Source organism: Scyliorhinus canicula, chromosome 4 (assembly GCF_902713615.1).
Source record: "Scyliorhinus canicula chromosome 4, sScyCan1.1, whole genome shotgun sequence".
Taxonomy (NCBI): domain Eukaryota; kingdom Metazoa; phylum Chordata; class Chondrichthyes; order Carcharhiniformes; family Scyliorhinidae; genus Scyliorhinus; species Scyliorhinus canicula.
In genome coordinates, this window is record NC_052149.1 from 7570784 (window position 1) to 7586058 (window position 15275).

The 15275-nt window shown below is 52.9% G+C and overlaps 1 protein-coding gene across 4 annotated transcripts in view; it reads right to left on the bottom strand.

Annotated features, from left to right (window-relative positions):
- spata1 (spermatogenesis associated 1) overlaps positions 1–15275 on the bottom strand; it is a 130803-nt gene that overhangs the window by 27943 nt on the left and 87585 nt on the right. For all 4 annotated transcript variants that reach the window (XM_038793658.1, XM_038793659.1, XM_038793660.1 and 1 more), the window contains one exon: positions 5865–5982. In XM_038793658.1, the coding sequence (XP_038649586.1) occupies positions 5865–5982 (118 nt within the window). The remainder of the gene's footprint in view (positions 1–5864; positions 5983–15275) is intronic.

Sequence of the window (15275 nt, forward strand, 5' to 3'; positions counted from 1 at the left end):
ACCTCAAGTCCTTCTAGTCTAGTAGCCTGTATCTCAGTATTCTCCTCTACAACGTTGTCTTTTTCCTGTGTAAATACTGATGAAAAATATTCATTTAGCACCTCTCCTATCTCCTTGGACTCCATGCACAACTTACCCCTACTGTCCTTGACTGGCCCTACTCTTACCCTAGTCATTCTTTTATTCCTGACGTACCTATAAAAAGCTTTAGGGCTATCCTTGATCCTACCTGCCAAAGACTTCTCATGTCCCCTCCTGGCTCTTCTCAGCTCTCACTTTAGGGCCTTCCTAGCTAACGTGTAACTCTCGAGCGCCCTAGCTTAACCTTCACGTCTCATCTTTACAAAGGCCTCCTTCTTCCTCTTGTCAAGTGATTCAACTACTTTAGTAAACCACGGTTCCCTCGCTCGACCACTTTCTCCCTGCCTTACAGGTACATACTTATCAAGGACAAGCAGTAGCTGTTCCTTGAACAAGCTCCACATTTCCATTGTGCCCATCCCCTGCAGTTTCCCTCCCCATCCTATGCATCCTAAGTCTTACCTCATCGCATCATAATTGCCTTTCCCCCAGCTATAACTCTTGCCCTGCGGTAAATACCTATCCCTTTCCATCGCTAAAGTAAACGTAACTGAATTGTGGTCACTGAATTGTGGGCACTATCACCAAAGTGTTCACATACCTCCAAATCTAGCACCTGTCGTGGTTCATTATCCAGTATCAAATCCAATATGGCCCCGCCTCTCGTTGGCCTATCTACATACTGCATCAGGAAACCCTCCTGCACACATTGGACAAAAATGGACCCATCTAAAGTACTCGAACTATAGCGTTTCCAGTCAATATTTGGAAAGTTAAAATCCCCCATAACAACTACCCTGTTACTTTCGCTCCTATCCAGAATCATCTTTTCAATCCTTTCCTCTACATCTCTGGAACTTTTTGGAGGCCTATAGAAAACCCCTAACAGGGTGACCGCTCCTTTCCTGTTTCTAACCTCAGCCCATATTACCTCAGTAGATGACTCCTCATCAAACGTCCTTTCTGCCACCGTACTACTGTCCTTGACTAACAATGCCACCCCTCCCCCTCTTTTACCACCTTCCCTGAGCTTACTGAAATATCTAAACCCCGGCACCTGCAACAACCATTCCTCTCCCTGCTCTAGCCATGTCTCCGAAATGGCCACAACATCAAAGTCCCAGGTACCAACCCATGCCACAAGTTCACCCACCTTATTCCGGATGCTCCTGGCATTGAAGTAGACGCACTTTAAACCACCTTCCTTCCTGCTGGTACACTCCTGCAACCTTGAAACCTTACCCATGACCTCACTACTCTCAACCTCCTGTATACTGGAGCTACAAGTCAGGTTCCCAACCCCCTGCTGAATTAGTTTAAACCCTCCCGAAGAGCATTAGCAAATACCCCCCCCAGGATATTGGTACCCCTCTGGTCCAGATGTAGACCATCCCATTTGTAGAGGTCCCACCTACCCCAGAATGAGCCCCAATTATCCAGGTATCTGAAACCCTCCCTCCTGCACCATCCCTGTAGCCACGAGTTCAACTGCTCTCTCTCCCTGTTCCTCGTCTCGCTAGCACGTGGCATGGAACATGGGTAGGGACCAGATCCTCAAACTTGTAGCCTTTATAAAGGAGTCAGGTCAACCAGGAGAATCAGATTAATCTGCCTTCAGAGTTTCCAGTTTCTCGGTCGGAATCATCTCCTTTACCCAAGGGGAGCTCAGTCCCTCTGCCCCGCGCAGGGCACCCTGTGGGCTGTCTGCTTCTTCCTTCACCAGGGGCCCTAGTGCCCACCCAGCATCGGCCTCCTCCATTTGACTGAACACTCTGCCAGCGAAACAACTATTTACTTGCAGCTTACGATATACTCTGCTCGCTGCTCACAACATGAGGCGCTCCACACTGGGAATGACCATACGCAGTCCGGGTAACCTGCGTCCACATGAGCACTGACCTCAGAGCTTCCTGTGGTCTGTCGTTTCAATTCTCCGCTTCACTCTCACTCTGACCTTCCCGTTCTCAGTCCCGCGACAGTTGCCCATCCCTAGTTGCCCCTTGCAAAGGCGGGGCTAAGCTGTCCTCTTGGGAGGAGTGACCACAATTCCAAAGGTTTTAGGGAACGTTTGGACAGGGATGGGAGTAACCCTCGCGTTAAGTTGCTAAACTGGGGAAGGGCAAATTACGGTAACATTAGACAGGAATTGAAGAATTTGGATTGGGATTTTTCACCATCAGACGTGGGGGTGTTGATTATGATTCGGGAAAGACACGTTCCTGAGAGAAAGGATAAGTATGGGAAGTTTATGGAGCCTTGGATAACGCGGGATATTGTGAATCTCGCCAAAAAGAAAAAGGAGGCTTTTAGAGATCTACAAGGGTGGGGACAGTCAAAACCCTTGAGGCGCATTAAAAAAGTAGGAAGGTACTTCAACGGGAAATTCAAAGGGCTAGGAGGGGTCATGAAAAATCTTGGGCAAGTAGGATTAAGGTGGATCCCAAAGATTTTTATTCATATGTAAAAAGCAAGAGGGTGGCCAGGGAAAGGATTGGACCATTTAAGGACAGTGGGGGGAATCTATGTGTTGAGCCAGAGGAAATGGACGAGGTACTAAATGAATACTTTGCATCAGTGTTCACCAAAGGGAAGGACTTTGTGGAAGATGATTTTTGGGTAGGGTGTGTGGACAGTCTGGATCATGTTGACATCAAACAGGAGAATGTATTGGGTCTTTTAAAAGATATTAAGGTAGATATGTCTCCTGGGTCGGATGGGATTTACCCCAGAATACTGAGGGAAGCAAGGGACGAAATTTCTGGGGCCTTGACTGACATCTTCCATCCTCATTGGCTACAGGTGAGATCCCAGAGGACTGGAGGATGGCTAATGCGGTACCGCTGTTTAAGAAAGGTAGCACGGATAATTCAGGAAACAATAGGCCGGTGAGCCTCATATCGGTAGTAGGTAAATTATTGGAGAGAATTCTCAGGGACAGGATTTATACCCATTTGGAAATAAATGGACTCATTAGCGATAGACAGCATGGTTTTGTGAAGGGGAGGTCGTGCCTCACTAACTTGATCGAGTTTTTTGAGGAGGTGACAAAGATGATTGATGAGGGGAGGGCGATGGATTTTGTTTACATGGACTTCAGTAAAGCCTTTGACAAGGTGCCTCGTGGTAGACTGGTACAAAGGGTGAAGTCACCCGGGATCAAAGGTGAGGTGGTAAGACGGATACAGAACTGGCTTGGTCACAGAAGGTAAAGGGGAGCAGTAGAAGGATGTTTATCTGAATGGAAGATTGTGACTAGTGGCGTTCCACAGGGATCTGTGCTGGGGCCTCTGTTGTTTGTAGCATACATAAAAGATTTGGAGGAAAATGTAGCTGGTCTGATTAGTAAGTTTGCGGATGATACCAAGGTTGGTAGAGTGGCAGATAGTGTTGAGGATTGTCAGAGCATACAGCAGGACATAGATAGGTTGGAGACTTGGACAGAGAAATGGCAAATAGAGTTTAATCCAGACAAATGTGAGGTAATGCACTTTGATAGAGGGGAAATATACCGCAAAACTCTTAGGAATATCGAATGCCAGAGAGATCTGGGCGTGCAGGTCCACAGATCTTTGAAAGTGGCAACACATGTGGACAAGGTAGTCAAGAAAGCAGACGGAATGCTTGCCTTCATTGGATGGGACATCGAGTATAAAAACTGGCATGTCATGCTGCAGTTGTATAGAACCTTGGTAAGGCTGCACTTGGAATATTGCGCACAATTCTGGTCGCCACACTACCAGAAGGATGTGGAGGCTCTGCAGAGGGTACAGAGGAGGTTTACCAGGATGTTGCCTGGTCTGGATGTTGTTAGCTATGCGGAGAGGCTCAATAGACTCATTAGAATGACGGAGGTTGAGGGGTGACCTGATAGAGGTCTACAAGATTATGAGGGGCATGGATAGAGTGGATGGGCAGGTAGTCTTTCCCAGGGTGGAGGGGTCAGTAACGAGGGGGCATATGTTTAAGGTCGGTGGGGCAAAGTTTAGAGGAGATGTGCGAGGCAGGTTTTTTACACAGAGGGTGGTGAGTGCCTGGAACACGTTGCCAAGGGAGGCTGTGGAAGCAGATACATTAACGGCGTTCAAAAGGCATCTTGACAAACACATGGATAGGATGGGTATAGAGGGATACGGCACAAGGAAGTGCTGAAGGTTGGTATCATGACCGGACAAGCTTGGAGGGCGGAAGGGCCTGTTTCTCTACTGTATTGTTCTTTGAGACCACAGCTTCAGAAAATGTCAGATTGCTGTGACAGCACAAACACTTAGTCAGCAAGTGACTCACACTCTGGCCCCGCAAGCAGGCCAGGCTGAATGGAGCAACTTGGCCAATTTACACACTGTAAAAATAACTATAGTATGGCAGTGAAACCTAGCAAACCGCTAGGGACAAAACCCTTCTAATCAGATACATGCCCCGACACGTACTGGAGTTCACATTGCAACTCTTAACTGATAGAAAGTATTGATTGTACAAAATTACACAATGCCACAACTCACTTCTTAAAGTCTTGGAATCGTCAGGAGTTACAGTTATATACAACCTATTGTTTTGAGCAATATGTTGAGTGTGGAGGAAAACGGCGTTGCTTTAAGCTACAGAGAGGACGGACTAACCTTAACGTCCACACGAAAGATTTCCGGCGCTACAACTTGCTATTTTAATCTCACAAAGCTCTTTCACTTTGCAATGTGTTATTCTGCGATGGCAATTCTGATGGCAGTCATTTCACACAGCAAGATCCCAGAAGGACCGCGGTGACCGGCAATGGTTTGGGTATCACCATTGGCCGGAACGCCGGGACGTCAACACGTGCGCGAACCGCAGGGTCGGGCAGACTTTGTGCGCCTCATCTGAATGAAGGGTGATGCTGGGGTGGCAAAAATTAAGTTGAGGGGATTCTTTATTGTAAAATACAAAATGTGCTGTTGTGAGCTGGAATGTGGCGCTCGAAAAGGTGGTGTTAACGGACTCAATGTTAATCTTCAAGAACAAAAGAGATGGGGGGGGGGGGGGGGGGAGTGGTGGAAATAAAGGATTGAACTGTCTTAGACACCAGGGATCAACAGGAGCAACTGAATGATCTTTACTGAGGGAGTGATGAGGATAGGAGGAAGTGAGTTGTGTGCAAGCGTTGAAACCACCCACATCGCAGCCAAGGGGCTTTTTTAACAAACTCTCCTCCTTAACAACTGTCTCTGAGACCGCACTGTCATGACATTTCTGAGTGACGGGGCGAGCCGCTTTGTAAACACAGGCTTCTCTCATCTCCTGAAGATGTTAATAGCCCATTCCGTTGGACAGTAGACATGTGCGTAAACTCACAAAGGTAAGCATTCACAGGGCGTGGACAGCAACAGCAAGGCCGTCATTTATTGGCCATCCTGGGACATTGTTGGTGGGCCTTCCTGTATCCAACGGCGACAGAGGTTCAATTAAAGTCTTCCCAAGCCCCTCATTCCCAACCATGTTCAGAATGGGGCTGGGGTCATATGGACGGGTGCAGCCGGGGAATCCCGTTCAGCGATTGGACGGGGTAAGGACAGCGGGTTGCGTCCCTAAAGGACCAGTTAGGGGTTGTTAAAACTATCCGGGAGTTCCGGAAAGCCACTAACCACCAACTTCTAATTGGCAAGTTCACTTGTTTTGAACTGAGTTTGGATTTGAAACCCACCCACTTTTTCTGGATTACCAGTCCAACAACACGGCCGTCACATCACCCGCGCATCACAGTTAGTTCTTACCACTTTGCCACTGTGCAGTCATGGCAACGAGTGACTCACCACAGCTAAACTCCTTCCGACACATTTTAAGAAAACAAATTTGTCGTCTTCAGGATGGGCTCCAAGCAGCTCCCCAATCTGCTGCCTCACCGCTTTCAGACACAGGTCAGGCAAAACCCTGCAGGGCGAAATGTAACATGGTAACGTACAGGCCGTGACTCCCCAGGTATCCGTCAATTATTCTCATTGATGCTCAGAAAATAAAATGTTCAAGAAACGTCAACACGTTCTACTTAAAGAGGGTCCTGAATGTAATGCAGCATCTACAGCAGCACTGTGAACAAAATCTGACACCGAGCCCGCAGGAGATATTGGGCGATAGCTTGCGGCCAATGCGGATCCGGGCGTGCAGGCGAATAGCGGGAGAGGGCAAAATCAAGGTTTCCGCCTGTATCTGTCCGCTCAACACCCCCCCCCCCATTCTGTCCCCGCCCCCCCCCCCCCCCCCTCCCCCGCCATTTTCCCTTTCAACCCTTCCCCCACATCAGAGTGGGGGTCCAGCGCACCCTCCTCTCTGAGGGTGCCCTCAGGTTCCTGGGGGACTCCATCGGATGGAGGGGCAGCTGGTGTGAGCTCCGGAAGTATCTGAGGCATCTGGCTTTGCCAGTCCTGGCGGTTCCCCATTGTCCGCACCGTGGTGTTGACATCCTCAGCGATGCTCCTCAGTGACCGGGCCATGATCCGCAGAGCCTCGGCAATGTCCATCTGCGTCTGGGACACGTCCCTCGGTGACTGGGCCATGACCCGCAGAGCCTCGGCAACGTCCATCTGCGTCTGGGACACGTCCCTCGGTGACTGGGCCATGATCCGCAGAGCCTCAGCAACGTCCATCTGCGTCTGGGACACGTCCCTCGGTGACTGGGCCATGACCCGCAGAGCCTCGGCAATGTCCATCTGCGTCTGGGACACGTCCCTCGGTGACTGGGCCATGACCCGCAGAGCCTCGGCAATGTCCATCTGCGTCTGGGACACGTCCCTCAGTGACCGGGCCATGATCCGCAGAGCCTCGGCAATGTCCATCTGCGTCTGGGACACGTCCCTCGGTGACTGGGCCATGATCCGCAGAGCCTCGGCAATGTCCATCTGCGTCTGGGACACGTCCCTCGGTGACTGGGCCATGATCCGCAGAGCCTCGGCAATGTCCATCTGCGTCTGGGACACGTCCCTCGGTGACTGGGCCATGATCCGCAGAGCCTCGGCAACGTCCATCTGCGTCTGGGACGCGTCCCTCGGTGACTGGACCATGATCCGCAGAGCCTCGGCAATGTCCATCTGCGTCTGGGACACGTCCCTCGGTGACTGGGCCATGATCCGCAGAGCCTCGGCAATGTCCATCTGCGTCTGGGACGCGTCCCTCGGTGACTGGACCATGATCCGCAGAGCCTCGGCAATGTCCATCTGCGTCTGGGACACGTCCCTCGGTGACTGGGCCATGATCCGCAGAGCCTCGGTAATGTCCATCTGCGTCTAGGACACGTCCCTCGGTGACTGGGACATGGCGTCAAGTCCCTCAACTTTGGTTGTCACAGACTGAACCATGCCTCAAACACCACCACTCAAGGCATGGACGTCATGTTCCAGGTTTGCAGGGCAGCACAGTGGCACAGTGGTTAGCACTGCTGCCTCACGGCGCCGAGGTCCCAGGTTCGATCCTGGGCCCGGGTCGCTGTCCGCGTGGAGTTTGCACATTCTCCCCGTGCTACATGGGCTTCACCCCCACAACCCAAAAGATGTGCAGGGTAGGTGGATTGGCCAGGCTAAATTGCCCCTTAATTGGAAAAGAATAATTGGTTACTCTAAATTTATATTAAAAAATGTTCCAGGTTTTCCACTCCACCCTAGCAAAATTGGCCTCAGCGCCACGTATTGTCGGCAACATCTGTGCCTGAAGCCTTTGGGACTCTTCCAATCGGCCTTGCAGTTGTTGGAATGTCGCCGATACCCACTCCGGAATCTGACAGTTCTGGTCTATCATCTGCAGCAGCTCAGGGAGAATCTTGTTCAGAAAATCGACAGCTGTGTCAGCTATGTAGCGGGATCCTGCGGACCTCTGGCTGCTGTCTCTCTTGGATGTTCCTGCCTCCCCCTGAGGGGCATCAGCAGCTGCGTGGTCCTCACCAGATTGTGCCCCTGAAACCTGTCCACTAATGTCACCGAGGTGATGGTCCACCACTGCGCTGGTGGAAGGTGTGGCTGAGAGCTGTGATGCACCATGGGTGTTATCCTTGAAGCTCTCCTCCGAGGTGGTCTCTTGGGAGGCAGGCGGGGGAATGACTCTGCATAGCCTGGCCCCATCAGATGGAGATGGAGAAGGATCATTTTGTCTGACATGAACAACTCACTTGAGACAGATCTCTGGGTGACGGGGCAGTGGATCATCACCTCTGTGGTGCAGGTCGACCTCGCTGTTGGAACTGCTCACTCCTCGGCCACCCTGTAACTGGCAGGACCCGTTCCTCACTCGGGGTGAGAACGTGTATCTCTGGGACCCCCCCCCCCGCCACCCTATTTTCACCCTCTCCCTCCAATAATGGGCTGTCTTCTTGGGAGATAAAGGGAAGGCATTTTGAGCCGCACGCTTGATGGGTCAGGGGGGTTCTATAGCGGGTGGCATGTGTAGGCATCGCACCTGGGCAGGAAGGGGTTGTGCGGCTGGATGCCGGTGGGGGGGGGGGGGGGGGGTTCTAAGGGACAAGGTTGAAGATCAAATGTGGGGAGTGTGCGAGTTGTCAGCCCGTCAATTGAGGGGTGGGTGGGTGAGGGTCTTCTCCTTACACTGGACGGTGGTCCTCCTGGTCAGGCTGCCCACACTGACAGCCGTTGCCACCCAGGCGCCATTGCTCACTCTGCTGTTGGTCCTCCGACCACCTGGGGGAAGCAGAGTGGGGCGCCTCTCAACCACCGCATCGAGAAGCCTTGTGAGGTCCGCATTGCCAAAGCGAGGAGCAGGCCTGCGTGCTGCCAACCTCGCTTGTTGACTGCGAGTGAATGGCGGGGGAGTGTTTAAATGCAGCTCCCCCTTGTTAGCGGTGAACAGCTGAGGCACATGGCGCGTGAATCAGACGGCGAGAGAGCCAATATCATTGAGAATCTCGCGGAGGCTCATTTTTGGGACTAAGTGCCGTTGAATACGGGCCGCGATCTCACCCACATGGCAGCACGGTAGCATTGTGGATAGCACAAATGCTTCACAGCGCCGGGGTCCCAGGATCGATTCCGGCTTGGGTCACTGTCTGTGCGGAGTCTGCACGTTCTCCCCGTGTCTGCGTGGGTTTCCTCCGGCTGCTCCGGTTTCCTCCCACAGTCCAAAGATGTGCAGGTTAGGTGGATTGGCCATGATAAATTGCCCTTAGTGTCCAAAATTGCCCTTAGTGTTGAGTGGGGTTAGTGGGTTATGGGGATAGGGTTGAGGTGTTGACCTTGGGTAGGGTGCTCTTTCCAAGAGCCAGTGCAGACTCGATGGGCCGAATGGCCTCCTTCTGTACTGTAAATTCTATGAAATCTATGGCTGCCGAGAAACATCCCGCCAAACATGCCCAAAAGCGACCCGAGGGTTATTTCCTCTGAATCATGCACATTGGGCAGAATTTGCCCATACTCCTGCCAGCAGGATCGATGGTGGTGGTGGGGGGGGGGGGGGGGGGGGGGAGAGAGAGAGAATTCGCGAGAGACCCAAAGGTTGGGATCACACAGGCGCCAATTTACAGCGGGGCGGCCCGATGGAGCCTACCCTGGAGAATGAGGAATCTCACTGGAGGCCGGCGGGAAATCAATTTACATCTTGCTGAGGGGATGCAAACGAAGGTCCAACCGGAATCTTGCCCCCCCCCCCCCCCCCACTCCCCCACGTAATTCTGCGCGACACCAATGGAAAAACACGTCGGTGCGGAACACGTCTGGACCAGCATGGTGTGCCGAAATCAGGACCTCCCTGCAGAAGGACTGGGGCTGCGTTTGGAGTTGGGGCTGGAGAGGCCGCCAGTGACCCTGGAATACCACAGCAGTGAGTGGCGGGGAGCATCGATCATCTTCCAGCTTCAGTGACTTTGTGAAAATCCATCTTTCAGCCTCAGAGTATTCCCGGAGGTTAACCATCCTCCTTCAATGCTGAGTCAGTGATGTCAGGCGCCTTTTCAATATGGCACACGGATATGATGGCAGGACGCGTGCAAACCGAGACGGCGCAAAACTCCCGAATATATCATTGATGATACCGAGGCCTCCACATGGTGAAACACCACCCATCCCTGCACCCGCTACAGAATTTAGTCAGGGAGGGGGGGAACTGTGATGTACTTGAACAAATTAACACTGAGAAGGAAGAGGTATTAACGGGTTAAGTGGGCTAAAAGAAAATGGCTAAATCCCCAGGCCCAGATGAGATGTATCCCACTCAGACTGCTGTGGGATTTACGGCAGTAGATTACAGAGGGTCTGACAATAATTTCCAATTCTTCTCTGGCCACAGGAGAGGTGCCAGAGGACTGGGGGGACAGCTAATGTGGTGTCGCTATTCAAGAAGCGTGGTAGGAAATTACAGGCCAGTGAGTCTAACTTCAGTGGTAGGGAAACTATTGGAAAAATCTCCGAGAGACAGAGTTAATCTCCACTTGGGGAGGCTCGGATTAATCAAGGATAGTCAGCATGGCTTTGTTAAAGGGAAATCATGCCTTACCAACCTGATTGAATGTTTTGAGGTGGTGACTAGGTATGTAGATTAGGGTGGTGTGGTCGATGTAATCTACATGGGCTTTTGACAAGATCCCACATGGGAAGCAGAAGGTAAGAGCCCATGGGATCCAGGACAATTTAGCAAATTGGATCTTAGTGGCAGGAGGCAGAGGGTGATGGTTGAAGCTGTTTTTGTGACTGGAAGCCAGTGTCCAGTAGTGTTCCTCAGGGATTGCTGCTGGGTGCCTTGCTGCTTATCGTCTACGTTAGCGACCTGGACGTGAATCTAGGAAGTACGATCAGTAAGTTTGCAAATGACAGAAAAATTGGCGGTGTGGTAAATAGTGAGAAGCAAAGCCTTTGATTACAGGACAATATAGACGGGCTGGTTAGATTAGACAGAAGAGTGACAAATGGAATTTCACCATTGTCAGGCAATGCATTTTGGGAGGGCTAACAAGGTAAGGGAATATACAATGAATAGTTGGACCCTCAGAAGTACAGAGGATCAGAGACCTTGTGGTGCATGTCCACAGATCCCTGAAGACAGCACAACGGGTAGATAAGGTGATGAAGAAGAATACGGTATACTTGCCTTTATTAGCTGAGGCACTGAGTTTATGGGAGTCTATGCTGGAGTTGTATAAAATGCTGGTTAGGCCACAGCTGGAGTACTGTTTGCAGTTCTGGTCACCGGACCATTGGAAGGATGTGATCGCCCTGGAGAGGGTGCGGAGGAGATTCGCCAGGATGTGGCCTGGGCTGGAGAGTTTCAGCTGTGAGGAGAGGCTGGTTAGGTTGAGGGGGAACATGATCGAGGTGTACAAAATGATGAGGGGCATAGACAGGGTGGCGAGGAAGGTACTTTTCCCCTCAGAGGAGAGGTCAATAACCTGGGGACATAGTAGGAAGTCTTACAATACCAGGCTAAAGTCCAACAGGTTTGTTTCAAACACTAGCTTTCGGAGCACTGCTCCTTCCTCGGGTGAATGGAGAGGTCTGTTCCAGAAACATTTATACAGACAAAGTCTATAAAATATATTTTGACTTTGTCTATACAAATGTTTCTGGAACATACCTCTCCATTCACCTGAGGAAGGAGCAGTGCTCCAAAAGCTCGTGTTTGAAACAAACCTGTTGGACTTTAGCCTGGTGTTGTAACCCCAGTCCAACGCCGTTATCTCCACATCCTGGGGGCATAGATTGAACGTAATGGGCAGGAGGTTGAGGATGCGAGGAAAGCCCTTTTCACCCAGAGGGCGGTGGGAATCTGGAACTCACTGTCTGAAAGGGTGGTGGAGATGGGAACCCTGACACTGTACAAACCCCCTATAGGGACAGAGCTGTATAACATCCACTTCCCCTCCGACACACACGAGAATGAGCTACCCAGGGGACCAGGGGGCAGAGATCCCCACAGAACATAAACCCCCACCTGGAAGCAGGTAAGGGAAGGAGACCCTGTGGGGAGCAGGGAGCGGAGAGCGGGGAGGGGGGAGCAGAGAGTGGAGAGCGGGGAGCGGAGAGCAGAGAGCACAGAGAGAGCGGAGAGTGGAGAGAGAGCAGGAGCGGGGAGCGGAGAGCAGAGAGCCGGGAGCGGAGAGCGGGGAGGGGGGAGCAGGGAGGGGAGAGCGGAAAGCGGAGAGCGGGGTGCAGGGAACGGGGAGCAGAGAGAGCGGAGAGCATTGAGCCGGCAGCGGAGAGCCAGGAGCGGAGAGCGGGGAGTGGGGAGCGGAGAGTGGGGAGTGGGGAGCGGGAGGGGGGAGCGGAGAGCGGAGAGCGGGGAGTGGAGAGCGGAGAGTGGGGAGGGGGGAGCGGGGAGAGGGGAGCGGAGAGCGGTGAGCGGAGAGCAGAGAGCCGGGAGCGGGGAGGGGGGAGCAGGGAGGGGGGAGCGGGAAGCGGGGAGCGGAGAGCGGGGAGCGGAGAGTGGAGAGCGGGAAGCGGGGAGCGGAGAGCGGGGAGCGGGGGGTGGAGAGCGGGGAGTGGAGAATGTGGAGCGGGGAGCAGAGAGCGGGGAGGAGGGAGCGGGAAGCGGAGAGAGGAGAGCGGGGTGCGGAGAGCGGGGAGCGGAGAGAGGGAAGCGGGGAGCGGAGAGCGGGGAGCGGAGAGCGGGAAGTGGAAAGGCCGGACGGGTTGACATTTGCCACGCTGATCGACCAGATGGGCCATCACGTAAGCTACCGATTATGTTCCGACGATTATGGTACCGATTCCATACCACATCGCTGATGCCGGCAGAGTCCACAGGGGAATACAGTATGCTTACGGGGACTCGCTGCCCGCTGCGAGTTCGGAGCTGCCCTGGCTGAAACGCTGTGGGACCGATTCGTTTGCAGACTTCGGGATTGGTATACACAGCGGAAGCTGTCAATGGAGACGGCCCCTGACTGTTCACAAGGCTGTTGACGTAGCGTTCGTCCAGTAATACGCCAACACGCGGGCTCCAGGAACTGCAGGGCCTCGCGGTCCTGAACATTGGCCGTCACCGAGACCACCAGCCGGCGGCGACCAGAAGCGAGGTGACATGGACTTCCCAGGTCGGAAGCCACCACAGGTCCCCCAACCGCCGCCGCGACTCGCCCCGGAGCGGCCGTGGGGCTTCCCCTGACTCAGCGTTCCCGGATGACAGACGCCAGTACCGAGCGGGAAACCAAGGCCAGGAATGAGGCTCCAGACAACCACGTGAGGGCGCCATCCCCAGCAGCGGACAAGTCGTCCTTTGCCCCAAGAGGATGCACGCATTTCCTGGAAGACGTGGACGCTGAGGAGCTAGTCTTACTGCTGCTCTGTGTGACAGGCCCCAGAGCGGCCGCTATCCGTCTGCTGATGCTGTTAAACGGACACCCCACCGAGATGGAACAGGAAACACGAGCGGCAGCATCGATCAACAATCTTCACACGATTGCTGCCATCCAAACAGGTGTTCAGCCATTAAAGCTTCGTGAAACGGGGGACGGAGCTCCTCCCACAGAATATGGAAGCAGTTTGGGGAAGGAATGTGTAATGAACTCCCATTGGCTTTATTGGTTGGCCAATTGGAGTATGAGCTCCCTCAATGATAGCTCATTGAGGGGGCCCATATAAGCACCTGTGTAGGCTTTGTGAGTCGACTAAAATGAAGATGCTGACTCGAAGCTACGTTTGGTGGCCAGGTTTAGACACAGACATAGCAGCCTTGGTACGTCGGTGCCAGGGGTGCCAACAGGGGCAAAGAGTGCCACCAGCGGCGCCATTGCATCCGTGGGAATGGCCAGGCAGACCATGGACCCGCCTGCATATTGACCACGCCGGCCCTTTCATGGGCTCAATGTTTTTGGTGATAGTGGACGCCCGCTCCAAATGGTTAAACGCGGCAAGCACAGCATCGACAATTGAAAAGCTCAGGGCCTCGTTTGTAACACATGGACTTCCGGAGGTATTGGTGTCGGACAACGGAACGGCATTCACAAGTGGGGAATTTGGAAAATTCCTGAAGGAAAACGGAGTCCGTCACATCAAAACAGCCCCTTACCATCCAGCGACCAACGGCCTGGCAGAGAGAGCGGTCCAGACACTTAAAGCGGGACTCAAGAAGCAGCCGGCAGCGTCAATGGACACAAAGCTCTCCCGCTGGCTGTTTGATTACAGGACCACACCGCATTCCACAACGGGCATACCGCCAGCTGAACTCTTAATGGGAAGGTGGCTGCGAACGAGGCTGAGTCTCCTTTTCCCAAATTTAACGGGGAAAGTGGAGAAACAACAGGAGGCCCAACGCAGGGGGCATGATAATAGTCGGCAGCAGAGACATTTCCAGGTGGGGGCACCGGTTTGGGTCAAGAATTATGGGAATGGACCAACGTGGGTCAAAGGCACGGTAGAGTCCCAAACAGGGCCCATATCCTATGAGGTTTCAATAGGAGGTAAGGTGCTGAAGAAACACCTAGACCAAATAAGGGCAGCGGAACCACACCTGGAGGCAGGCGAAGCAGGACCGCCTCAAGCTGGGATAGCCCAGACGGAAAGGATACCCACACCCTAGCCCCGAGCAATTTCTCCAGGCCCCGTCATCCAGTCGTCAGAGTCGGAGATGGACACGTTCGACGAGGCCGCCGCGACACCTCTCCCCGAGGAGGAGGAAGAACAACTTCCAAGGAGGTCGTCAAGGAAAAGACGGGCACCTATAAGGTACACCCCGCCCACTTCGGAGAACGACCCGGCGGACGACACAGAGGTGACAGACCCAGACATGAGGAGCAGGGAAGAAGCTCAGAGGAATGCCAGCTGGCAGGAATTCCTCGGACGTTGGGGGGGAGGGGTGTAATGAACTCCAATTGGCTTTATTGGTTGGCCAATTGGAGTATGAGCTCCCTCAATGATAGCTCATTGAGGGGGCCCATATAAGCACCTGTGCAGGCTTTGTGAGCCAGTCTTAAGTTGACTGGACTGCTAGCAGCACTGTTTGTAGCTGCTCCTGTAATATCGTTATTGCAAATAAATATTGGTGTGGTGACGGAACTCCTGCCTCCCGTGGATTACTACAGAGTGGAGTAGAGTAATTATTGTGACTAGTGTGGACTAAAGTGAGTTGTCCCCTGTCATCCTGGCCTCTCGTGGAGTCTTTGCCTCCGTCTACAAAACACACCATTTAAGAAGCACTTAGATCTTGAAGTTCCATCGCCCACAAGGCTAGGGACGACTGGAAAATGGGATTAGATTAGTTAGCTGCTTGATGGCCGGTGCAGACGTGATGGGCTGAAG